The following is a 25,209-nucleotide window of genomic DNA, read 5'->3' as shown; positions in this document are numbered from 1 at the left end:
CTCCAAATACAAATCACTTCTTTAAAGAGACTTTTATACAACATGAGCGGATCACTACAGAGAACATGACGTGGAGATGAGTCCGCTGCTTAAAGTAGTGCCATCACAGTTTGCCAGATCCTGATTGGTGCAGGTGTCGTCCTCAGCTTTGTCCACGTTTGTCTCGCTAAGCTCCGCCCACCCAGAGACGAAACATGGAGGGAGGAACCCTGACTTGGGTCCTGGTCCGTTTGTCAGATGTTGACACAGTATGTCCCAGCCGAGTCCAAGTCCTTCAAGTCTTTGGGGTCCTCCAGAGCTTGAGGCAGGACTCCGCTGGACGTGCTCGCCATCCTCACCGTAGTCCTGCCAGTCCTGGTCCTCTCGTAGTCCATCAGCTGCCTCCAGAAGCCGGCGTTGGGTCGAACAAACGGTCGCTGCTCCAGGATGAGTTCATGAGCCTGACGGAGGCTGAGACCTTCAAACCTGCAAACACAATCCAAGTCAGGTCTTCACTGGACCAGGACCAGGACCAGGACCAGAGCTCCTCTATCTATCTGATAAGCAGGAAGTGGTCTACATGCTCCGTCGCTCCGTCCATGTTGTCTACTGATAAAACTCATCTTTTTAAAGATCTGTGGTTCAGACCGGAACCTTTCAAATATTATAGATGTATTTTAGACTGAAGCAGAAAGTTTGGAGACGAGTCTAAAGTTAGATCAAATGCGTTACCATGGTGATGGGGGGGGGGGGGGGTTACCTTATCAGGTAGGCCATGATCAGGGAGGGGGATCGGCTCCTGCCCGCCGTGCAGTGGACCAGACTCGTCCCCGTGTTGTTCTGGTTGATGCGCTCGGACACCACGTCAAAGTAGTGTCCCAGGGGGGCGTGGGGTTGGTCCTGAACCGGGACGTGGAGGATCTGCAGGCCGTCCAGCTGAGGGTAAGACACGCCGTCCAGCCCGGAGGCGTTAACCACGAGCGTGACCTTCCTGCTGGACAGAACAGCGAGGCTTAGGGCCGGGTCTAGGCCGCTGAGGAACAGACCAGGACGGATCTGAGAGACCGACATGAGCGGCTGCAGGAGGACAAGAAGAGACACGTCCACCTGCAAGACAAAGCTGAGGGCTGTAACCAGCGGAGAAGGACGGTCACGTGATGTAACACCTGTAAAAGAAGCTGAACAGAACAACCGGGACCGGAAGTCAGACAAGTCCAAAACATCAATTTATACATTTCAGAATAAAACACACACTGAGCCTTTTGATGTGAATCGAACCTCCTGGAGAAACCACTGAGCCACTGAGTCATGTTCAAGGCATGTCTGACACACGCGCGCGCACGCGCAGGCACGCGCACACAGAGTCACGGGACAGTGAGTCAGTCAGTTTCTCTTCTGTCCTCAGACCGACACACTCAGGTAAGACCAGCTGTCTCTGTCTTTACTAACCGGTCAGGCGTTCACACCACAGGCTGGAAGTATCAAGGTCCTGGTCTATGAAGGTTCCGGTCTATGGTCCTGTGTGTCCTGTCTCTGTCAGTCTGAGTCCAGTATGAAACACGTCTGATATAGTGTTGTTACTGAAGTCTGTTTGAAATCCTGAAAGCGGATCTCAGGAGACCCGGGTCCGTGGGTCAAAGACTCGTTATTCCGGACTCATGTGGACGGACTCTGTCTCTGTCTGTCTCTTACCTGGACATGAGTTTATTTACTCCGGCTTTAAAACGCGTCTTCATATAACAAACAAGCCCGGCGGAACTTCCGACCGTCATTTTCCAGATTTTCAAAATAAAACTGTTATTATTGCAAAGGACCGTTTCCGGGTTGTCTGTCTGATCCGTCATCAGGGACGTCATCAGGGACGCACCTTAATAAACTCTGAGAGTCTTCAGTAGGATGTAAGTGTTTATTAACAGCTTGTTCCTCTCTCTGTGTTATTAAATCACGTGACGCTACCCTGCACGTGCTCTCTGGAGGTGTTCCTGTACTTCCGGTCACTCAGTTAGTCCGCGAGTCTCTAGATTCACTTCATCCTGATCTTTGTTCTTCATCTGTTTCCTTTAAATGATGTCACAAAGTTAAATCCCACGTGTTTCTGTTTTTTTAATGATCTAAAGAGTTAAAACTTTATTAACACTTCGTCTGATAACAGTCCAAACATGTTTCCACTTCCTGTTTCATTAGAACTTCAAAGCACGTCTATAATCACATGATTTCATTTGTCTTTATAATAATAATCATCCTGAACATGAACTCTGTGATCCAGCAGAGACCCGGATTCATAAAATGCAGAACCAGAACACAGAGCGGATCATCCCCAAGGTCCGGTATCATCCCACCATCCAGATGCCTGCAAACGGAGGACAAACCAGAACCAGGAGCAGTCGGGCTCAGAGGACTAGGCCAGCTCGTGAGCGACCCCCTGACGCCAGCATGACGGCGGTCCAGGAGAACCATCGGGTCGATCCAGAACCTGCTGCTCTGAAACCACTGAAGGAAGCAGCCACAGTTCAGCCCCCTGACGGAGCCCCTCCCTCACCTGAGCAGGTGCCTGTGGGTGTGGCCGTATGTCTGGACAGGTGTGTTGTGGAGCAGGTGGAGGTTCTGACCCGAGGACAGAGAACCAACCAGGACTGGTTCTCCTGGAGGAAGAATCGGATCACGGCCTCCGTGGCTCACCAGATCAGTCGCTGCCACTTCGTCAACGGACAGAGCAGAACTCCGCCCACCTCCTACCTGTCCGCCATCACAGGTAGGACCACATGAGGCTTCACGGACCCTCAGAACCCAACCGGACCCCTCGTCACATCCAGACCGGTTCTTTACTTCTACACTTCACTTTTTTATAACACATCTGTTTTCATTATATTCATGATATTCACACATTTGCATAATTAGGGGCGTGGCCTGACCTACTTCTAGAATCTAATTGGAGGACTTGAATCCACAGACTGAGAACATGAAGGCGTTACTGCAGGGGGCGCTAGACGATCAGTGATAGAAGCTAAGTGATTGATTACTCTGCCTGCAGGTGAGGGGCGGAGCATCCAGACCAGAGCCATGACCTGGGGGGTCCAGATGGAGGCTGAGGCGGTCCGCAGGTACCAGGTACGGTTCAGACACCTGATGAGGTCCTGATAAAGAACGACCTTTAAAGACGGTCTCTATTCTGCTTAGAGCTGCCGTCAGTGTTGTGCTTTTCCTCTGGTCACTTCCTGTCAGCATGTGTGGTCACTTCCTGTCAACATGTGTGGTCACTTCCTGTCAACATGTGTGGTCACTTCCTGTCAGCATGTGTCCAATCCTTGCTCGTGTTGTTCTTACTCTCTGATGTTCTGATAATAACTGAATTATAGAAAGTAAAAACTCAGTGATGAAGACGATGGTGATGATGTCATCCTGCAGAGGCTGAAGAGCGCGGCGTTGGGACAGCCGGTCTCCGTACTGGACTGCGGGTTGTTCGTTGACCCTCAGCGAGCATGGCTAGCTGCGAGTCCTGATGGCATCGTGACGGACAGCCGGACCGGAGAGAGGCTGCTCTGTCTGGAGGTGAAATGTCCCTACAAACACAGACAGAGACGAGTGGAGGACGCCTGCAGGGACGACCGCGCCTTCTGTCTGGAAATACAAGACGACGAAGGACAGGTAAAAGAATCATGTCACTGTTTTTACAATGTCTCTGTCCTTCCCAAGTCCCTGCCGTCCCCTCCATGTCCTGTCCTAGACCTTCTCTTCCTGTCTCCTTGTCCTGGTGGTCCTCTTCCTGTCTCCTTGTCCTTGTGGTCCTCTTTCTGTCTTCTTGTCCTGGTGGTCCTCTTCCTGTCTCCTTGTCCTGGTGGTCCTCTTCCTGTCTCCTTGTCCTGGTGGTCCTCTTCCTGTCTCCTTGTCCTTGTGGTCCTCTTCCTGTCCTCTTGTCCTTGTGGTCCTCTTCTTGTCTCCTTGTCCTGGTGGTCCTCTTCCTGTCTTCTTGTCCTTGTGGTCCTCTTGTCCTGGTGGTCCTCTTCCTGTCTCTGTCCTAATTGTGCCTACCTGGTTTCTAACGTCCCCTTCTGGTCTTCCAGTCCCCAGTCTACAGTCTGAAGAGGTCTCACAGTTACTTCACACAGATCCAGTGTCAGCTGGCGGTGACGGGTCTGCAGCGGGCCGACCTCGTGGTCTTCACCCTGAAGGAGACGGCCATAGTCCCAGTGACGTTTGACCCCGACCTGTGGAAGGAGACCGTGTCCAGGTTGGAGGTGTTTTACCGGGACGCCGTCCTGCCTCACCTGAGAGAGAAGACGCAGCGACCAGCAGCAGCCTGGTCACCAGAGCTGTGAAGGAGTGGCGGGTTCGATCCCCGTCCTGGTCCGTGGTGAAGGACTGCAGAGACACGGCCGGTTTGACTCGACGTTACAAAGAAACCAGAATCAGGACTGATCATGTTAACCCTTTAAAGTCTGGACCGGGCAAAGACGTCTGGTACAAACTTAATAAACTCATCTGTTGTTCAACATGTCGTGTTTCTGATCGTCTTTATTATCAGCTCATCGTGTTCAAAGACGGATCCTAAAGAGACCAAGTCCACGGCTTCAGTGCCGACTAGTGGTGGGAGGTTGTATTACAGCTTGAAGGAAAACAGAGTGTTCAGAATTCACTGAAACATCGTCCAATGAGACAACAGAGCTCAGATGAGTTCAGCTTTATACAAACCAGAGTCCAAGACCTGAACCAAAGTCTAGGGGACTTCTTCTGATCCCAAACGTCTCTAGACCTTTATCTAACCAGGAAGTTCCATTAAGATGAAAAGTATTTCTTAAGATTGACCTGGCCGAGGACGAAGACCGAGGTCTCAATAAACTGAGAAGAGACCCGAACCCAAAAAACAAAACGCTGAAACATTTAGTCCCAACATGTCTCTGTCTCCAAACCCCCCAGGACCAGGTCAGTCCAGCCTCTCTGTGCTCAAACAGGCCGTTTACAGATCCACACACTTCACACACATGCTGGAGAGGAGGAGATCATGTGACCTGTAACTCTTCACAGACTGATGATGTCATGAGGGTTTAAGCTCCAGCTGACAGTGGGCTCTGATTGGTCCATGTGGGCTGACTGTAATAAAATGAGGATCAGTGAGCTGGAAGCAGAGACGAGGAGGTTAAAGGTGAAAGAAGAGAACGAGAACACAAAGTGATCTGACAGGTTTTAATGTTTGTCTGGCAGTCGGCTCCTTTAAAAACCTCAAACCTTTGACTCCATGATACAAAAACAAAATCAGGTTTAAAGTGACGATAAACTCTCAACAGTTTGACGTTAAATAAACTCCAAATCAGGATGTCTCCTCCTTCTCCTCCAGAGTTCACTGGGACCTCACCTGTGAACACAAATGACCAATCAGCTCGCAGCATCGCCTCAGGCAGCCGGTGACACAGTTCAGAGAAGAAAACGTCCTTTGCTCTGACGGCTGGTTGGCTGCTCTGACAGGTGTTGCTATGGAGGGGGCGGGGTTATGTTAGTCAAAGGTGTGGTCAGTCTGCAGTGGGCGGGGCCTCACAGGTAACCCTCTTTCCTGAACTGCTCCTGTAGGATGTCTCTGTACTCGTCGAAGCCGCCGTCGATACGAGTGACTTTCCCAGCTTCACACACCCACAGCTCCTTACACACCAACCGGATCAGACGCTCGTCGTGAGACACCAGAATGACTCCGCCCTGAAACACATGACATCACTCTGTGAGGAGACGCACCGGAGAACGTGATCACACCTCAGGTACATAGGAACTCAAATCACCTGGGAAACATTCAGTGACATTTAGATGTTTCTAGTTTGTGTTATGACAGTCTGATATTTTATGTTAATGAAAACAGTAACCATGGTGACGGATGAAGGAACGATCAATCACGACCCTCTAGCCATAAATCACTTAACATTCACTCATCAGGTATTCTTTAGACTCCGCCCACTCTGACTTACTTTGAATTTGTTGAGTGCTTTGGCCAGTGCCTCGATGGTCTCCATGTCCAGGTGGTTTGTAGGCTCGTCCAGGATGTAGAAGTTTGGACTGAGGGACAGAGAGATAACGTCATCGTCATCATCATCATCATCATCATCATCATCATCATCATCACAGAAACAAACTGACTGAGCTTTGTTCCTACCATGGCATGGTCATCTGTGCAAAGGCCACTCTGCTCTTCTGCCCTCCAGAAAGACTGGCCACCGGTCTTGTGGAAAGCTCTCCAGTGATGCCGTAACCTCCCAACTGGTGACGGTACTCCTCCTCTGTCCGACCTGTGACACAGACATGGCAAATCAGAATCTCTGGAAATGTAAGACTGACATCAAGCTACACTTACAACAGTTCCTCAAATAGAGTCAACAGTTCCTTAAATAGAGTCAACAGTTCCTCAAATAGAGTCAACAGTTCCTTAAATAGAGTCAACAGTTCCCCAAATAGAGTCAACAGTTACTCAAATAGAGTCAACAGTTACTCAAATAGAGTCAACAGTTCCTTAAATAGAGTCAACAGTTCCTCAAATAGAGTCAACAGTTCCTTAAATAGAGTCAACAGTTCCTCAAATAGAGTCAACAGTTCCTTAAATAGAGTCAACAGTTCCTCAAATAGAGTCAACAGTTCCTCAAATAGAGTCAACAGTTCCTCAAATAGAGTCAACAGTTCCTCAAATAGAGTCAACAGTTACTCAAATAGAGTCAACAGTTCCTCAAATAGAGTCAACAGTTCCTTAAATAGAGTCAACAGTTCCTCAAATAGAGTCAACAGTTCCTTAAATAGAGTCAACAGTTCCTTAAATAGAGTCAACAGTTCCTCAAATAGAGTCAACAGTTCCTCAAATAGAGTCAACAGTTCCTTAAATAGAGTCAACAGTTCCTCAAATAGAGTCAACAGTTCCTTAAATAGAGTCAACAGTTCCTTAAATAGAGTCAACAGTTCCTTAAATAGAGTCAACAGTTCCTCAAATAGAGTCAACAGTTCCTTAAATAGAGTCAACAGTTCCTCAAATAGAGTCAACAGTTCCTCAAATAGAGTCAACAGTTCCTTAAATAGAGTCAACAGTTCCTCAAATAGAGTCAACAGTTCCTCAAATAGAGTCAACAGTTCCTTAAATAGAGTCAACAGTTCCTCAAATAGAGTCAACAGTTCCTTAAATAGAGTCAACAGTTCCTCAAATAGAGTCAACAGTTCCTCAAATAGAGTCAACAGTTCCTTAAATAGAGTCAACAGTTCCTTAAATAGAGTCAACAGTTCCTTAAATAGAGTCAACAGTTCCTTAAATAGAGTCAACAGTTCCTCAAATAGAGTCAACAGTTCCTTAAATAGAGTCAACAGTTCCTCAAATAGAGTCAACAGTTCCTCAAATAGAGTCAACAGTTCCTCAAATAGAGTCAACAGTTCCTCAAATAGAGTCAACAGTTCCTTAAATAGAGTCAACAGTTCCTCAAATAGAGTCAACAGTTCCTCAAATAGAGTCAACAGTTCCTTAAATAGAGTCAACAGTTCCTCAAATAGAGTCAACAGCTGAACCGTTCTCTGAGCAGAGACAGGGGCTCTTTCTCTTCCTCTCTTGTTTTAACTAGTAAATTGGTTGATGTTGAAGTAGCTTTGGGTACCGGGGAACTTGTTAAGCAGCAGTTCCACAGAGCAGACGTTCAGGTCCAGCTGGTCCACATGATGCTGACTGAAATAACCGATCTTCAAGTTCCTGATGAAAAATGATGAACAGAAAAATAAAATTCAGTTAAATGCGGATAAAGAAAAAGAAGTTTCCCTTGAAGTCTGTAAACCTAAAACAGTCTTAGAGAAACATCAGTCTTGTGAATGTAACATAAATAATTCCCTTTGACCTGTATGTAAACAGTACCATATCAACTGTCTGTTCACCTTCTCTGTATAAAAGGAACCCCCTGTAAAATGGCTGTGATTGGTTGAAAAAAAAAAAACAGACTGTAAAAACAGGTCTCTCGTCAGTCTGACGTTAAGACAAACTGTCATCCAGGTGTTTGCTATGCTGTGATTGGTCGGCTGTTTGTCTTACCTGTGAGCTTGTCTGATCCCATTCACCGGCGTCAGCTCGCCCATCAGCAGTTTGAGGATGGTGGATTTACCAGCTCCGTTTTCTCCGACCTGTCAGTGAACACATCACGACATGTTTACCTACACTCTAAACATTCCTGATTAAAAGTCATTTATCAATCGGTTATTAATCTAACAGTCATGCACCGATTCATCATGATGACACGTACGATGCAGATGCGAGACTCCAGGTCGGCGGAAAGGTTGAGTCCAGTGAAGAGCCGTTGGTCTGCAGAGTAATAAAACTCCACCTCGTCTAGCTGGAGGATGGGGGGGGACAGCTTCTCAAAGTTATCTGGAAATCTGTGACAACAAACATCAACCAATCAATAACCTGAACCTCAAGGGAAACATGAACTGTCTAAACAGTTTGACCAACAATCTCAGCAAGTCAACATTTTCATCTGACAGAACAGGTAAAGCTTCTCACCTTAGAGTGACCTCTGTCTCTTTTTCAAGGGGCTGGAGTTCAGGTCTACAGCAGAAACCAGACAGTGACTCACATACAGCACATAGAACAGGTACACAACACAGAGACACACCTGGGCTCTGTCTCACCTGCTGGATTTAAACTGTGAAATGTTCCACATGTACAAGGTGAGTGGAGTGAAATATATAGGTAAAGTTGGCCAGGTGTGTTGGACATGTAGCAGGTGTGTTTGACATGTAGCAGGTGTGTTGGACATGTAGCAGGTGTGTTTGACATGTAGCAGGTGTGTTTAAGATGTAGCAGGTGTGTTTGACATGTAGCAGGTGTGTTTGACATGTAGCAGGTGTGTTTGACATGTAGCAGGTGTGTTTGACATGTAGCAGGTGTGTTTGACATGTAGCAGGTGTGTTTGACATGTAGCAGGTGTGTTGGACATGTAGCAGGTGTGTTTGACATGTAGCAGGTGTGTTTAAGATGTAGCAGGTGTGTTTAAGATGTAGCAGGTGTGTTTGACATGTAGCAGGTGTGTTTGACATGTAGCAGGTGTGTTTGACATGTAGCAGGTGTGTTGGACATGTAGCAGGTGTGTTGGACATGTAGCAGGTGTGTTGGACATGTAGCAGGTGTGTTTGACATGTAGCAGGTGTGTTGGACATGTAGCAGGTGTGTTTGACATGTAGCAGGTGTGTTGGACATGTAGCAGGTGTGTTTGACATGTAGCAGGTGTGTTGGACATGTAGCAGGTGTGTTTGACATGTAGCAGGTGTGTTGGACATGTAGCAGGTGTGTTTGACATGTAGCAGGTGTGTTTGACATGTAGCAGGTGTGTTGGACATGTAGCAGGTGTGTTGGACATGTAGCAGGTGTGTTGGACATGTAGCAGGTGTGTTTAAGATGTAGCAGGTGAGTGACCAGATGGAAGAATACTCACAGCCTCTCCAGCAGTTTGAGTTTGCTCTGTACCTGAGCAGCTCTGTTAGCGTTGTACCGAAATCTGTCGATGAACACCTGAGACACAAACACAAGTTTGTCTGACAATGTACTGTAGTATTAATACCCGTCTGTACTGTAGTATTAATACCCGTCTGTACTGCAGTATTAATACCCGTCTGTACTGCAGTATTAATACCCGTCTGTACTGCAGTATTAATACCCGTCTGTACTGCAGTATTAATACCCGTCTGTACTGTAGTATTAATACCTGTATGTGTATGTACTGTAGTATTAGTACCTGTATGTGTCTGTGTCTGTACTGCAGTATTAGTACCTGTATGTGTCTGTACTGTAGTATTAGTACCTGTATGTGTCTGTACTGCAGTATTAGTACCTGTATGTGTCTGTACTGTAGTATTAGTACCTGTATGTGTTGTCTGTACTGTAGTATTAGTACCTGTATGTGTCTGTACTGCAGTATTAGTACCTGTATGTGTCTGTACTGTAGTATTAGTACCTGTATGTGTCTGTACTGTTGTATTAGTACCTGTATGTGTTGTCTGTACTGTAGTATTAGTACCTGTATGTGTCTGTACTGCAGTATTAGTACCTGTATGTGTCTGTACTGTAGTATTAGTACCTGTATGTGTCTGTACTGTAGTATTAGTACCTGTATGTGTCTGTACTGTAGTATTAGTACCTGTATGTCTGTACTGCAGTATTAGTACCTGTATGTGTCTGTACTGCAGTATTAGTACCTGTATGTGTCTGTACTGCAGTATTAGTACCTGTATGTGTCTGTACTGTAGTATTAGTACCTGTATGTGTTGTCTGTACTGCAGCATTAGCACCTGTATGTGTTGTCTGTACTGTAGTATTAGTACCTGTATGTGTCTGTACTGTAGTATTAGTACCTGTATGTGTCTGTACTGCAGTATTAGTACCTGTATGTGTTGTGTATTAGTACCTGTATGTGTCTGTACTGTAGTATTAGTACCTGTATGTGTCTGTACTGCAGTATTAGTACCTGTATGTGTTGTCTGTACTGCAGTATTAGTACCTGTATGTGTCTGTACTGTAGTATTAGTACCTGTATGTGCCTGTACTGTAGTATTAGTACCTATATGTGTCTGTACTGTAGTATTAGTACCTATATGTGTCTGTACTGTAGTATTAGTACCTGTATGTGTTGTCTGTACTGTAGTATTAGTACCTGTATGTGTTGTCTGTACTGCAGTATTAGTACCTGTATGTGTTGTCTGTACTGTAGTATTAGTACCTGTATGTGTTGTCTGTACTGCAGCTGGGCCTCGTACTCTCTCTGCTGGTTCTTCAGTCTGTCTTCTTTGGTTTTAATAAAGTTCTCATAGTCACCGCGGTAACTCTCCAGCCTCTGAGAGTGCAGGTGGACGATGTCTGTTACCACAGCATTCAGGAAGTTCCTGTCGTGGGACACAACCAGGATGGTGGACTGCCACGTCTGTGGACGGACATGTGTGTAATGTGTTAGCTTATGGCTAACTGTTTTCACTGTTTATTTAAAAAGAAATGCTAACATGAAAGTGAGTGCAGACCTGCAGGTAGTTTTCTAACCACAGAATGGCTCTGACATCCAACATGTTGGTCGGCTCTGAAACGGGTGGAAAACATTAGTACTACTATTTCAACTAAACAACATTCTTTAGACTGCTACCAACTACAATACTACTGCAACATGACTGATGCTAATATATGTAGCTAACCAGAGCACTAACTAATACTGCTATCCACTCCATATACCAGAGCACTACTTTTCATAGTTCTCATTCTACTCCTGATGTCCTCTTCCTCCTGTCATCACACCTGCTCTTTGTAACGTTAACAGACAAACAGTAAGCCCCCCCCCCCACCGGCCCCCCCTCAAAGTGTACTTGTGTCCAGAGGAGGATCAGACTCACCGTCCAGCAGCAGCAGGTCCGGCCTGATGAGGACAAAGAACAAAACAAAGAATGTCTGTCAGTCCAGGGTAAGAACAGTCTGATGCTCTCGTCACCATGGTAACCGTTTCCTCTTACTCTCACCTCGCTTGATGTTTTCCATCAAAGTCCAGAAGAGAGGACAGAAAAAGAAGTGTAACTTTATGTTTGTAAAGAAAGAGAAACTCACCGAGCGAATAGAGCTCTGGCCAACGCCAACCTCATCCTCCATCCTCCTGAAAACTCCCTACACACACACACACACACACACACACACACAAGCTGTAACACACCGAGTCATATGCATCTGTAAACCGTGTGCGTGCGTGCGTGCGTGCGTGCGTGTGTGTGTGTGTCAGAGAAGGAACTCACTTTGTGGTCTGCTGTTGCATTCTGGGAGAGAATCCAAGACCAGCCAGGATGACTGAGGCTCTGATGGATGAGACAAACTAGATTAAAACTCCGCCCTCTGCTGGTGGTTCGAGGAACTTCTACCAGGTGACGTCACCTGCAGCCTCAGCAGTGGGTGCATGTGGTCAGTGAGGCCGTGTGGTTGCCATAGTTACCGTGCTGGAGCCTTGTCAGCCTCAATCTCCTCCAGCTTGGCGTAGATCTCCGACAGTCGAACGCTCTCCATGCCGTCGGCCCTGAGACAGGATCAGACAGAACTGTGATGTCATCAGCGTCTCCTGGGGCTTGTGGGTAATGTGGCGATAACACGCTGAGAGCGGTTTACACAATAAATCTGAATCTTACGTTCCGTTGGCGATGCGAGCGTTGAGCCTCTTCTCTTCGCTCAGAAGCTCCTCCCTCAGCGTGTCGCTCTCCAGGACGCTCTGCAGCGCCGCCGTCTCGTCACCCGCCACTTCCTGTTCCACGTGGAGGATGGAGATGTGAGCCGGGACTCGAAGGTTACGACTGGCCAACATCTTCAACAGGGTCGTTTTCCCAAGACCGTTCCGACCAATCAGACCGTAGCGCCTGCCTGACGCCAGGGACAGCTCCGCCCCCTGCAGCAGACACCTGGAGATAAAAAAGACATCAGTGCACACGTCCCTACTTATCGATGAATGGCTCGATAAACTCCGCCCACCTCTCTCCAAAGGAAACATCAAAGTTCTCGATGCGGATGTCGTAGCTGCGGTTCTTCCCTGATAGGTCGACTCTGTTGTCCTTCTTACTGCTGGCCTGACTGGCCGACGCCTCCTCCAGGACTCTATGAGACAACAGGTGAGGACAGGTGTGAGGCTTCAGACTCAGGTGGACAGGTAAGGACATGTGTGTACAAGTATGAACTGGGAGTCCAGGTGTGTCCTGTACAGGTATGTTTGTGTACACATGCAGGGTGCAGAGGTACAGGTCCACCAGCTCTAGAAAGGTGAGGACAGATGTTTGTACAGGTGTGTACAGGTGAGTGTACAGGTGTGTACAGGTGTGCATGTGAGTGCACAGGTGTGCATGTGAGTGCACAGGTGTGCATGCGAGTGCACAGGTGTGCATGCGAGTGCACAGGTGTGCATGCGAGTGTACAGGTGTGCATGCGAGTGCACAGGTGTGCATGCGAGTGTACAGGTGTGCATGTGAGCGTACAGGTGTGCACGTCAGCGTACAGGTGTGCATGTGAGCGTACAGGTGTGCATGCGAGTGTACAGGTGTGCATGCGAGTGTACAGGTGTGCATGCGAGTGTACAGGTGTGCATGCGAGTGTACAGGTGTGCATGCGAGTGTACAGGTGTGCATGCGAGTGTACAGGTGTGCATGCGAGTGTACAGGTGTGCATAGGGAGTACTGACAGTGGACTGGGGCCCTTCTGAGAATCCTTCTCGTTCCTGCGTTCGTGTTTAGCTTTCAGCTTCGCCTCGGCCTTCTCCAGTTTCTTAGCGTTTACCGTCTACACACACACACACACACACACACACACACACACACACACACACACACACACACACACACACACACACACACACACACACACACACACACACACACACACAATAAAACACTAACACTTCCATCATAGCGTGACATACTTTCAAAATAAAACACTAACACTTCCATCATAGTGTAACATACTTTCAAAATAAAACACTAACACTTCCATCATAGTGTAACATACTTTCAAAATAAAACACTAACACTTCCATCATAGTGCAACATACTTTCAAAATAAAACACTAACACTTCCATCATAGTGTAACATACTTTCAAAATAAAACACTAACACTTCCATCATAGTGTAACATACTTTCAAAATAAAACACTAACACTTCCATCATAGCGTGACATACTTTCAAAATAAAACACTAACACTTCCATCATAGCGTGACATACTTTCAAAATAAAACACTAACACTTCCATCATAGCGTGACATACTTTCAAAATAAAACACTAACACTTCCATCATAGTGTAACATACTTTCAAAATAAAACACTAACACTTCCATCATAGTGTAACATACTTTCAAAATAAAACACTAACACTTCCATCATAGTGTAACACACACAGGTAGACTGTCACCTGTCTGCTTCTTTACTAAAGGTGTCGTCACATTAAACAGACTCACTGTGTTCTGAGAGCGTTTCAGCATCCAGATACCCTGAACGTCTTCAGCTGCAGTGACTACACACACACACACACACACACACACACACACACACACACACACACACACACACACACACACACACACACACACACACACAGTTAGAACATGGTGAAATAAAGTGTTTAATTCTGACGAGTAGTTTGATGGTTACCGTTATCTGCAGAGATCTGAGAGAGCTGCACAGGAGCGTCCAACAACACCTGCTTCTGAGAGCCATGATGGTGATTCCTGTTTGAAACACACAACACTTTATTCTAGAGAAAACTTTGAAACATTTATTCTGTCATTTCTCAGTGTCGCTTCGTCTCAGTACGGCGTGCATTTTGTGGCGTTTCCACAGACTGATCCCGGGAAAGATTCCCAAATAACCGATCCGTACCGTCCCACTTTTTGGGACCCTTCCGTTGGGGCGCCAAGGATGTGGAGCCGACCTGAAAAGGTGGAGCTAAACCCTGCAGTCCTCTGATTGGTTGAAAGAATCGTAGAATCGAATTTATTAGTTAGCTGTTAGCTGCTATCCTATGACGCTATTTACATAGCGGCTATCGTCATCCGGCTGACACGCCGCCTACCAAATAGGACACGGGTGGAAACACAAACGGGATCAGGCTTAATCAAACCGAACCGTACCGGACTGCTGTGTGGAAACGGGGCTAAAGAGTGACTCTTAAGACGGCCAATAGGAGACGTTCTTACAGCTGCAGAGTGTTAAACATCTGGAGGCAGATGTCTCTGACGTCATCCTCGTTTTTACTGTCAGCCGACACGTCTTGCAGGACTCCTCCGATGGCTTCATACACCTCGTCTCCATCCTCGAAATCTGCTCCACCGCTGTCCAAAACACCTGACACACAGAAAACACACACACTGACTCAAGGCAGGAACTTCCTGTTTAACAAAGTGATTCCTTCAGGTGTTCTGCAGCAGGTAAACAGACCCCCAAACAGAGCAGAAAGGTAGGTGTAGTTCTAATGATAGATAGATGTCGTTCTAGTGATGGTTAATTGTAGTTTTAGTTAGTTGTAGTTCTAGTGATAGGTAGTTGTAGTTCTAGTGATAGGTAGTTGTAGTTTTAGTTAGTTGTAGTTCTAGTGATAGGTAGTTGTAGTTCTAGTTATGGTTAATTGTAGTTCTAGTGATAGGTAGTTGTAGTTCTAGTTATGGTTAATTGTAGTTCTAGTTATGGTTAATTGTAGTTCTAGTGATAGGTAGTTGTAGTTCTAGTAGGAACTAGTTGTAGTTCTAGTAGGAACTAGTTTTAGTTCTAGTAGGAACTAGTTGTAGTTCTAGTTAGTTGTAGTTCTAGTGATAGGTAGTTGTAGTTCTAGTAAGAACTAGTTGTAGTTCTAGTTAGTTGTAGTTTGTTTTGTTCAGTCCATTCAACCCGCTCTAGAACCGTCTAAATATCCCGGTTTTACGGCCTAGCTGTCCTCATAGAAGCATGCCGTGCTAACCGGTGTCTCCTCTCTACACCGGTTAGCTCAGCCTCCTGTTAGCATGTTAGCTATGTAGAGAAACTGCCGCTCGCGCCGCTCCACCGGCCTGGCTCATTGCGGTCCTGTCCCCGACACACAGCGACCCTACCCCCGGCACACAGCCTGGCTCCGGCCCGGACCCTCACCTGGCTCCGGTCCGGACCCTCACCTGGTTCCGACCCGGACCCTCACCTGTGATGTAGTCGAAAAGCTCCGTGTCGATCTCAGGAAACTCGCTCTTCAGGATGTCCACGTACGTCGCCATGCTACCCGGCCCTGGAGTCTGTGGTGACGCGCATGCGTCAGTATGACAGACGCTACGAATTATGGGGGATGACGTTTTTTGTATTAGTTGAAGCTGTCATGACGTCATGACAGCTATGGTTTTCTTCATCTACACCAGTAGTACTAGCTTTACTGGTTTAGATCTGTACTGTACTGGTGTAGTATTAGCTGTACTGGTTTAGACTTGTACTGTACTGGTGTAGTATTAGCTGTACTGGTTTAGATCTGTACTGGTGTAGTATTAGCTTTACTGGTTTAGATCTGTACTGTACTGGTGTAGTATTAGCTTTACTGGTTTAGATGTGTACTGTACTGGTGTAGTATTAGCTTTACTGGTTTAGATGTGTACTGTACTGGTGTAGTATTAGCTGTACTGGTTTAGATCTGTACTGTACTGGTGTAGTATTAGCTTTACTGGTTTAGACTTGTACTGCTTTAGATCTGTACTGTACTGGTGTAGTATTATCTGTACTGGTTTAGACTTGTACTGTACTGGTGTAGTACTAGCTGTACTGGTGTAGATCTGTACTGTACTGGTGTAGTACTAGCTGTACTGGTTTAGATCTGTACAGTACTGGTGTAGTACTAGCTTTACTGGTTTAGACTTATACTGTACTGGTGTTGATAAAAATAATGATCAGCCGTCCAGCCCTCGTCACTTTGAGCGTCGCTCTGCGCATGCGCTCCTCTGGAGTTTAGGGTGGGAGAGTTAGCCGTTAGCATCGTGAGTTCTAATGGCGGCCTCGGTGTTGCTGGGCTCTGCGGACAGTACCGGACTAAACTTCTCTGTTGGAGGCGGCAGCGGCGGCTCTGGGAGTGTTTTAGTAGGGAACAATAACGGACTGGGCTCGGCGGGTCCCGCGCCCTGGAACCGGTCTCTGGACCGGGCTTTGGACGAAGCCTCGGCCACCGGGTGTCTGAACCTCAGCGGCCGGAAGCTGAAGGAGTTTCCCCGGAGCGCCAACAACCACGACCTGACGGACACCACCAGGGCCGGTGAGTCCGCAGGGGGCTCCGGGGACCGACCAGGGTCCCGGCGGTCCGGTTAGAGTCACTTCAGGACAGTTTGGATCACTTTTAGGGCGGGAAAAGTTCGACACGAACTTCGCGGCTGTGGGCTTAAAAACAGTCAGGGCCGGTGTTATGAATACTGATGTCTCCCTAAAAACATGGTTCCTCCCTCTGTAAGAAGAGTCTTCTTCTTCTTCTTCTTATCATTATTATTATTATTATCATTATTATTATTATTATTATTATTATTATTATTATAGCCCTCTGACGTCAGAGACATGTAAAGTCGGTATATTTAAAGTTTCAGTCGGAATATTTAAAACATGACAGCTCATAACAGCAGCTAACTTCAGGTGGGGGGGGGGGGGGGGGTATATTTGTGTCGGTAACAGTTTGTGTTATTACACCTGTGAGGTTTCTCCAGGTAACACACTGCCGTAAAGTGTTTGTACTTCTTCGTGGCATAAACACGACACAATGGTCATGCTAGGTTAGCATGGTTAGCTCCTCTCAGTAAAGTTAGTTCATGTTCAGCTCGGACCCTGCAGGGGGGGGGGGGGGGGGTCCTGTCGGACCGCCAGGGTTCAGGTCCACTGGGCTGCAGAGCCTGACTCCGACTTTCTGACGTCATTGAGTCTGTAAAGGTGGACGCACACCTGGCTTTGTTTACTGCGTCAGGTGGTTGATTAGATAATGAGGCAGGAGTGAATAAAAGGTGCTCCGCCCACCTGAGGCTGACGGGCGGCGCGGAGAGACAAAACAAACCCACAGAACAGACTTCACCTTAAAGGGACAGACCGCACTTCATGCTGGGACTGACTCCACTAAAGCCCTCCTCACATCCTGTGCTGTCAGCTGCTGCAGGGTTAGGGTCAGCAGGGACACAGAGGAGGGACAGGACCGAGCCGTCCCAGAGGACCGGCCTGACACCTCCCTCTTACTGTCTGATGGAGGGGCCTCTAGTCTTCAGGTTGAGCTCAGGCGTCATGGACAGGTCCCTAAGGATGAGACCGGTCTGATCCAGCGTCTGTGTCCGGATGATGCTGATCAGCATCACGGCTCGCTCAGCGGCAGCTTCAGGCCTCGGCTCACGTGAGAATCCAGATCGTTAGACCAGGCTGGATGTGGTTCTGATTGTTGGACTTTAAGAGTTTGTGGTATGGGAAGGGGGGGGGGGGGTCAGCTGCGTCCTGTGATGCCATGACAACCAAGTGGATTGCTCTGATTGGACGACGACTCTGAGATAAGATGAAGATCCAAAAACAAACAAACTGTTGTTACAAGGTTTCTATTCTCAGAGGCAGTCACAAGTTTAACACACACACACACACACACACACACACACACACACTGACACAGTCACACACACACACACACTGACACAGTCACACACACACACACACACTGACACAGTCACACACACACACTAGCTTTGTATGTTTCTGTGTATAAACAGGAAGCAGGGCGGGACTTACTGTAGAAGTTTATTTAGCAGCAGCCAATAGCAGCCATGATAAATACTAATCTGAAGTGTGTGTGTGTGTGTGTGTGTGTGTGTGTGTGTGTGTAGATCTGTCTCGTAACCGTCTCTCGGAGCTTCCTCTGGAGGTCTGTCTCTTTGTGTCTCTGGAGAGTCTGAACCTTTACCAGAACTGTCTGAGGTCTCTGCCGGACAGTCTGCTCAACCTGCAGGCCCTCACCTACCTGAACCTCAGGTAACACACACACACACACACACACACACACACACAGCGCTGTGATGTCAGCTGTTTGCTAACACCTGTTGTGCTTGTTGTCAGTCGGAACCAGCTGTCCGTCCTGCCCGTGGTCCTGTGCAGTCTGCCCCTGAAGGTTCTGATCGCCTGTAACAACAAGCTGGTGTGTCTGCCCGAGGAGCTGGGTCAGCTCAGACAGCTCACTGAACTGGTCAGTATGACCTTTGACCTTTGACCTACCAAAGCTCAAAGGTCAAAGCTCTTCATCCTAATGTTGGAGACGTTTAAACACACACACACACGGGTACACACACACACACATACAGGTACACACACACATACAGGTACACCCACACACAGACAGGTACACACACACAGATACACACACACAGATACACGCACACAGATACACACACACAGATACACACACACAGATACACACACACATACACACACACACAGATACACACACACAGATACACGCACACAGATACACACACACAGATACACACACACAGATACACACACACAGATACACACACACACAGATACACACACACACAGATACACGCACACAGATACACACACACAGATACACGCACACAGATACACGCACACAGATACACACACACAGATACACACACACAGATACACGCACACAGATACACACACACAGATACACGCACACAGATACACGCACACAGATACACACACACAGATACACACACACAGATACACACACACAGATACACACACACAGATACACACACACAGATACACGCACACAGATACACGCACACAGATACACGCACACAGATACACACACACAGATACACACACACATACACACACACACGCACACACACACACAGATACACACACACAGATACACGCACACACAGATACACACACACAGATACACGCACACAGATACACGCACACATACACACAGATACACACACACACACACACACACATACACACACACACAGATATACACACACACACACACAGATACACACACACACACACACACAGATACACACACACACAGATACACACACACAGATACACACACACACACAGATACACACACACACACACACACACACAGACAGGTACACACACACACACAGATACACACACACACACACACACACAGACAGGTACACACACACACACACACACAGGTGTTGATGGTTGTGTTACTGCCCCCTGCAGGATGTCAGCTGTAATGAGATCCAGACTCTTCCGTCTCAGGTGGGTCAGCTGGAGGCTCTACGGGACCTGAACATCAGAAGGAACCACCTGGTCAGACTTCCCCCAGGTACACACACACACACACACACACACACACACACACACAGAGACACACACACACACACACACACACACACACACACACACACACTGAGACCACCTGAACTCTTTCATCATTACGTCTGTGTGTGTCTCTGTGTGTGTCTCTGTGTGTGTGTGTGTCTCTGTGTCTCTGGGTGTGTGTGTCTGTGTGTGTGTGTGTGTGTGTGTGTGTGTGTGTGTGTGTGTGTGTGTGTGTGTGTGTAGAGCTGGCAGACCTCCCTCTGGTTCGTCTGGACTTCTCGTGTAACAAAGTGACGTCGCTCCCCGTCTGTTACCGTCGGCTCACACAGCTGCAGGCCATCGTCCTCGACAACAACCCTCTGCAGACGCCACCTGCACAGGTACACACAGAAAGTGACATCATCATCATGCAGGTGGACGTTGCTGCTGTGTGTCTGAACGTGTGTGTGTGTGTGTGTGTGTGTGTGTGTTCTCTACAGATCTGCATCAAAGGGAAAGTCCACATCTTTAAATACCTGAACCTGGAAGCCAGCAAGACCACCCCGGACCTCCCCGACTACGACAGACGACCTTTGACCTTCGGCTCCTGGTCAGAACACACACCACACACACACACCTCCATCTTTGACAGCTTGACTTAGATAACTCCCATCATATGTGCATGTTGGTAACCATGGCAACAGAGGGAGACGTCACTGAACTTCATTCTGTGTGTGTCAGTGCTGACGAGCTCTACCCCGGGCGTCCCTACGGAGCTCTGGACTCTGGGTTCAACAGCGTGGACAGTGGAGACAAGAGATGGTCAGGGAACGAGGTCAGACACACACACACACACACACACACACACACACACACACACACACACACACACACACACACACACACACACACACACACACACACACACACACTCAGCACGTCCTGTCTGTGTGCTCAGCCCACAGAGGAGCTGTCAGAGCTGCCGCAGAGAGTGGCTGAGATCAGCAGAGAGCAGAGACACAGAGGAGGACCAGGAGGAGGAGGAGGACCAGGAGGAGGAGGAGGAGGACCAGGAGGAGGAGGACCAGGAGGAGGCGGAGCTTCTCCTCTGCTGGCTAACGGCACATGTGAGTAGATGTTTGTTTTATGTACCCGCCTCATGCTGAGAGTCCACTCCAGGTGATTTTTCCTGATGACCTTCAGAGCACGCTCAGAGTCTCTGGACCGTTTGTCCCGTCTCAGCCGCTCGTCTGTCTGTCCCTTTTGTCAGCAGACGTGGAGTTGGAGCAGATCGACTTCATCGACAGCTGTGTGGAGGAGGAGGAGGAGGGGAGGAGTCGAGGGCGAGCAGCAGGGGACGGGACCAGCCTCAGCTCTCAGTTCATGGCCTACATCGAGAGACGCATCACCAGGGAGGTAGGAGCTCTGTCCCCAGGGGACCCTGAGGACTGAAGCTCCATGTGTGGAGTGATCCTGTCTCTATCTGACTCCTGATTGGCTGAATGTCCACTGACATTAGAGAACATTCATTTGGTTTAAACTCTGTGATTCCAGGGTTCTCCAGGGAACGCCAACTCGACGAGGGCGGACGACACAAAGAGACACAACAGGTAGTTGGACAGTGTTTGTGTCCTCTGTCTCACCTGTTCTCACCTCAGCTGGGATGAAATTCACCAAACCAAAGAAAGTCTGAAATGTGTCTCACATGATGTCTGTCTGTCCTACAGGAGTGTGGTTGATTCTATCACAGCGCCCTCTAGCTCACAGACTCAGGTAACACGTCCTGCTGCTGACTCAAGTTTGACTCCTTTTCTAAAGTCCGAGCTGCTAACTCCTGTCTCTCTGTCCCTGTCTGTCCCTCTGTCTGTCTGTCTGTCTCTGTCTGTCCCTCTGTCTGTCTCTGTCTGTCTGTCTGTCTCTCTCTCTCTCTCTCTCTCTGTCTGTCTGTCTGTCTGTTTGTCTGTCTCTCTGTCTGTCTCTTTGTCTCTCTGTCTGTCTGTCTGTCTGTTTGTCTGTCTCTCTGTCTGTCTCTTTGTCTCTCTGTCTGTCTGTCTGTCTGTTTGTCTGTCTCTCTGTCTGTCTCTTTGTCTCTCTCTCTCTCTGTCTGTCTGTCCGTCTGTCTGTCCGTCTGTCTGTCTGTCTCTCTGTCTGTCTGTCTGTCTCTCTGTCTGTCTGTCTGTCTCTCTGTCTGTCTGTCTGTCTGTTTGTCTGTCTCTCTGTCTGTCTCTTTGTCTCTCTGTCTCTCTGTCTGTCTGTCTCTGTCCTCAGAGGGGTGTGGAGAGGATGAGACGGGAGGCTCAGCTCGCTGCTCTGAAGTACGAAGAGGAGAGACAGAAGACTCGACCTCTGCAGAGAGACTCTGTTACCAACTACAACAAGGTAATCCCAGTTAGAACCAGTCTGACCCCAGTTAGAACCAGTCTGACCCCAGTTAGAACCAGTCTGACCCCAGTTAGAACCAGTCTGACCCCAGTTAGAACCAGTCTGACCCCAGTTAGAACCAGTCTGACCCCAGTTAGAACCAGTCTGACCCCAGTTAGAACCAGTCTGACCCCAGTTAGAACCAGTCTGACCCCAGTTAGAACCAGTCTGACCCCAGTTAGAACCAGTCTGACTCCAGCTAGAACCAGTCTGACCCCAGTTAGAACCAGTCTGACCCCAGTTAGAACCAGTCTGACCCCAGTTAGAACCAGTCTGACCCCAGTTACAACCAGTCTGACCCCAGCTAGAACCAGTCTGACCCCAGTTAGAACCAGCAGGTAAAAGCTATCAGACTAAGTCGCTCTTGTTTTTGTTTTTTCAGAACAAATCGGCTCAGAGTCCAACAAAGTCCAGTCCGGACAGCGAGGTGAGACCCTCCTCACATCCTGTGTGTTTTTAAACGGACTGGCCTGAAGCAGTCTGGTCCAGGTGGTCTTACTATGGGGGGCTTCCTGTTCTGAGACAGTAACCATGAAGCAGTCTGGTCCAGGTGGTCTTACTATGGGGGGCTTCCTGTTCTGAGACAGAAACCATGAAGCAGTCTGGTCCAGGTGGTCTTACTATGGGGGGCTTCCTGTTCTGAGACAGAAACCATGAAGCAGTCTGGTCCAGGTGGTTTTACTATGGGGGGCTTCCTGTTCTGAGACAGAAACCATGAAGCAGTCTGGTCCAGGTGGTTTTACTATGGGGGGCTTCCTGTTCTGAGACAGAAACCATGAAGCAGTCTGGTCCAGGTGGTTTTACTATGGGGGGCTTCCTGTTCTGAGACAGAAACCATGAAGCAGTCTGGTCCAGGTGGTTTTACTATGGGGGGCTTCCTGTTCTGAGACAGAAACCATGAAGCAGTCTGGTCCAGGTGGTTTTACTATGGGGGGCTTCCTGTTCTGAGACAGAAACCATGAAGCAGTCTGGTCCAGGTGGTTTTACTATGGGGGGCTTCCTGTTCTGAGACAGAAACCATGAAGCAGTCTGGTCCAGGTGGTTTTACTATGGGGGGCTTCCTGTTCTGAGACAGAAACCATGAAGCAGTCTGGTCCAGGTGGTTTTACTATGGGGGGCTTCCTGTTCTGAGACAGAAACCATGAAGCAGTCTGGTCCAGGTGGTTTTACTATGGGGGGCTTCCTGTTCTGAGACAGAAACCATGAAGCAGTCTGGTCCAGGTGGTTTTACTATGGGGGGCTTCCTGTTCTGAGACAGAAACCATGAAGCAGTCTGTGAGGGCTGCAGAGTCGTCAGGCTCAATGCCCAAGCAGACCCCTAAAGTCCAGTTCCTTTAACCAGTGTGAGCAGTCCGCTACACGTCCTTGGCACCATGGGACGGGCCGTACTTTGGTCCGGTTAATGCACAACGTGGGTACGCAGGATAATCCATCAACCAGAAGTCTGTTTCTTAAGTATCAGTCTGGTGTCCATCGAAGACCGAGTCACAGCTGTCTTTAACGGTCTGATCCGTTACAGCCCGTTTCACTGCTACGGGCTGTAACGGGCTGTAACGGAAAGAAAAGGTTCATTAATCATTGTGTGAAAGTTTGTGTTAGAGTTCTTTTGTTGTGTTGAGTTCTGTTTTAATCCCGCCCCCTTCCAATGTAGGCCACGCCCTCCATCACACCTGTTCATTGTCACCTCTTGTGTGTGTGTCCTTGTTTGTCTTTGGTGTCTGTGTTCAGACCGTCTGCCCCTCCAGACGCTCCACCCACACAGATGACTCCGCCCTCTTTATGGTAAGGCTTTGGCCACTCCCCCAAAAATCTACTAACTAAATTTAAACAAACCGACACAACAAACATCATTCAGATTTATGTTTTCTGTAAATTAATTTAAAGCTTTAATTGGATTTATCTCCTGGGTCATGTTAAGACGACCCGCAGGCTCTGCACGCTTCATTTCCTGTTTCAGAATCATGTGGTCGCCACATCGGGGAAAACACGCTCCACGTTATAAAACATGACCGCTCGTCAAGTCGGAACAACAAAGATTAACCTGCCGACTGGACGTCATAATCATCAACATAAACTTTATTATATCAACGTTAAGATCGTCAATAACTCGTTCACGCCGTTTGTTGACCGATTTACTTCATTGATCCTCACAAGCGATTGGAGCAGCATGTAGTGAGACGATCATCAAACAGCTTCTGATCGTTTTCATTATCAATAATCATAAATCTGAATGATTCTGTCCAATCAGCATGTGACGTCTGAAACCTCCAACCGCCCTCATGATCACACCTGTCACTCATCATCATGGCCCCGCCCTCCTCAGCATGATCACACCTGTCACTCATCATCATGGCCCCGCCCTCCTCAGCATGATCACACCTGTCACTCATCATCATGGCCCCGCCCTCCTCAGCATGATCACACCTGTCACTCATCATCATGGCCCCGCCCTCCTCAGCATGATCACACCTGTCACTCATCACCCTGGCCCCGCCCTCCTCAGCATGATCACACCTGTCACTCATCCCCCTGGCCCCGCCCTCCTCAGCATGATCACACCTGTCACTCATCCCCCTGGCCCCGCCCTCCTCAGCATGATCACACCTGTCACTCATCCCCCTGGCCCCGCCCTCCTCAGCATGATCACACCTGTCACTCATCCCCCTGGCCCCGCCCTCCTCAGACCTGTTAGATGGTCTTTGATGATGAACCCTTTGTCCCTCTGTGCTTTGTGTTGGTCTCTGTCCGTGTGTGTTGACACTCTTCACACAGACAGGTGACTCATCACGTGTGCTGCTCACAAACACGTCAACACGGTTTATTGAGAACGCAGAGACTGAACACTAAGCGAGTCCTCGGCCTGCTGGCTCTCCACAGGATCAGATGATCAATAATAATAATCAATGATTCTGTTATTGATCATATCTGACGTCTCAGGTCACTCCGTGTTCTCATGGTTGGATTTCCTTTTTGTTTGTCGTTCTTTTCCTCATCGTCTCCCTCTTTCTCTTTGTCTCTCTCTGTCTCCC

General features: G+C 48.1%; 4 protein-coding genes across 18 annotated transcripts in view; 2 read left to right on the top strand and 2 right to left on the bottom strand.

Moving 5' to 3' along the window:
- Positions 1-25: 25 nt before the first annotated feature.
- On the bottom strand, positions 26-1,925 carry LOC306830535 (dual specificity protein phosphatase 14). 5 transcript variants are annotated; one of them, XM_079354105.1, is made up of 3 exons: positions 1,847-1,925; positions 740-1,086; positions 26-465 (listed from the first exon to the last, which is right to left on the bottom strand). In XM_079354105.1, the coding sequence occupies exons 2-3, from the start codon at positions 1,048-1,050 to the stop codon at positions 234-236; spliced, it is 543 nt and encodes a 180-aa protein (XP_079210231.1). In that variant the 5' UTR covers positions 1,051-1,086; positions 1,847-1,925; the 3' UTR covers positions 26-233. The 5 variants fall into 5 exon arrangements, with proteins under 5 accessions (XP_079210231.1, XP_079210230.1, XP_079210233.1 ...); XM_079354104.1 differs by lacking the exon at positions 1,847-1,925 and adding an exon at positions 1,672-1,756; XM_079354107.1 differs by lacking the exon at positions 1,847-1,925 and adding an exon at positions 1,672-1,756 and having other exon boundaries at positions 740-1,056.
- Positions 1,293-4,768, top strand: LOC306830517 (uncharacterized protein). Of its 7 annotated transcripts, none has more exons than XM_079354075.1 (5): positions 1,293-1,398; positions 2,249-2,731; positions 3,011-3,087; positions 3,385-3,624; positions 4,041-4,768. In XM_079354075.1, exons 1-5 carry the CDS (start codon positions 1,299-1,301, stop codon positions 4,293-4,295), a joined length of 1,155 nt encoding a protein of 384 aa, XP_079210201.1. In that variant the 5' UTR covers positions 1,293-1,298; the 3' UTR covers positions 4,296-4,768. The 7 variants fall into 7 exon arrangements, with proteins under 7 accessions (XP_079210201.1, XP_079210200.1, XP_079210204.1 ...); XM_079354074.1 differs by having other exon boundaries at positions 2,246-2,731; positions 4,041-4,767; XM_079354078.1 differs by lacking the exon at positions 1,293-1,398 and adding an exon at positions 1,455-1,540 and having other exon boundaries at positions 2,246-2,731; positions 4,041-4,766.
- A 378-nt stretch (positions 4,769-5,146) lies between these two features.
- abcf3 (ATP-binding cassette, sub-family F (GCN20), member 3) lies at positions 5,147-15,778 on the bottom strand. Its single transcript, XM_079354589.1, has 21 exons — positions 15,639-15,778; positions 14,668-14,815; positions 14,123-14,199; positions 13,930-13,985; positions 13,158-13,255; positions 12,458-12,580; positions 12,121-12,387; positions 11,931-12,011; positions 11,737-11,796; positions 11,555-11,611; positions 11,347-11,369; positions 10,984-11,039; positions 10,689-10,889; positions 9,408-9,484; positions 8,477-8,521; positions 8,217-8,349; positions 8,009-8,097; positions 7,584-7,675; positions 6,113-6,245; positions 5,928-6,015; positions 5,147-5,664 (listed from the first exon to the last, which is right to left on the bottom strand). Exons 1-21 carry the CDS (start codon positions 15,709-15,711, stop codon positions 5,506-5,508), a joined length of 2,136 nt encoding a protein of 711 aa, XP_079210715.1. The 5' UTR covers positions 15,712-15,778; the 3' UTR covers positions 5,147-5,505.
- A 399-nt stretch (positions 15,779-16,177) lies between these two features.
- lrch3 (leucine-rich repeats and calponin homology (CH) domain containing 3) overlaps positions 16,178-25,209 on the top strand; it is a 16,504-nt gene continuing 7,472 nt past the window's right edge. Inside the window, exons 1-15 of one of the 5 annotated variants that reach the window (XM_079354586.1) lie at positions 16,178-16,727; positions 18,313-18,457; positions 18,542-18,668; positions 19,679-19,784; positions 20,024-20,160; positions 20,260-20,369; positions 20,501-20,594; positions 20,718-20,821; positions 20,855-20,886; positions 21,030-21,175; positions 21,314-21,369; positions 21,487-21,532; positions 22,028-22,138; positions 22,563-22,607; positions 23,909-23,962. In XM_079354586.1, coding sequence (XP_079210712.1) covers positions 16,466-16,727; positions 18,313-18,457; positions 18,542-18,668; positions 19,679-19,784; positions 20,024-20,160; positions 20,260-20,369; positions 20,501-20,594; positions 20,718-20,821; positions 20,855-20,886; positions 21,030-21,175; positions 21,314-21,369; positions 21,487-21,532; positions 22,028-22,138; positions 22,563-22,607; positions 23,909-23,962 — 1,575 coding nt within the window. In that variant the 5' untranslated portion in view covers positions 16,178-16,465. Of the gene's footprint in view, positions 16,728-18,312; positions 18,458-18,541; positions 18,669-19,678; positions 19,785-20,023; positions 20,161-20,259; positions 20,370-20,500; positions 20,595-20,717; positions 20,887-21,029; positions 21,176-21,313; positions 21,370-21,486; positions 21,533-22,027; positions 22,139-22,562; positions 22,608-23,908; positions 23,963-25,209 lie in introns of all 5 variants that reach the window. The other 4 variants (XM_079354587.1, XM_079354584.1, XM_079354585.1 and 1 more) reach the window with 4 other exon arrangements.

The sequence above is a fragment of the Symphodus melops genome (genome assembly GCF_947650265.1).
Source record: "Symphodus melops genome assembly, chromosome: 10".
In the NCBI taxonomy this organism is placed as follows: domain Eukaryota; kingdom Metazoa; phylum Chordata; class Actinopteri; order Labriformes; family Labridae; genus Symphodus; species Symphodus melops.
The sequence above is the reverse complement of the archived record's forward strand: the minus strand, read 5'-3'. Positions and strand labels throughout refer to the sequence as shown.

Coding starts and splice junctions, on each gene's coding strand:
- abcf3 (XM_079354589.1), bottom strand. CDS start 15,711: ATGGCGACGTACGTGGACATCCTGAAGAGCGAGTTTCCTGAGATCGAC. Junction 11,797..11,930: donor GCTGACAAGGCTCCAGCACG/GTAACTATGGCA, acceptor CTCATCCATCAG/AGCCTCAGTCATCCTGGCTG. Junction 11,040..11,346: donor GGACCTGCTGCTGCTGGACG/GTGAGTCTGATC, acceptor CACCCGTTTCAG/AGCCGACCAACATGTTGGAT.
- LOC306830517 (XM_079354074.1), top strand. CDS start 1,299: ATGTCTGACACACGCGCGCGCACGCGCAGGCACGCGCACACAGAGTCA. Junction 1,399..2,245: donor CCTCAGACCGACACACTCAG/GTAAGACCAGCT, acceptor TCTGTGATCCAG/CAGAGACCCGGATTCATAAA. Junction 3,088..3,384: donor AGGCGGTCCGCAGGTACCAG/GTACGGTTCAGA, acceptor GTCATCCTGCAG/AGGCTGAAGAGCGCGGCGTT.
- LOC306830535 (XM_079354105.1), bottom strand. CDS start 1,050: ATGTCGGTCTCTCAGATCCGTCCTGGTCTGTTCCTCAGCGGCCTAGAC. Junction 466..739: donor ATCATGGCCTACCTGATAAG/GTAACCCCCCCC, acceptor TTGTGTTTGCAG/GTTTGAAGGTCTCAGCCTCC.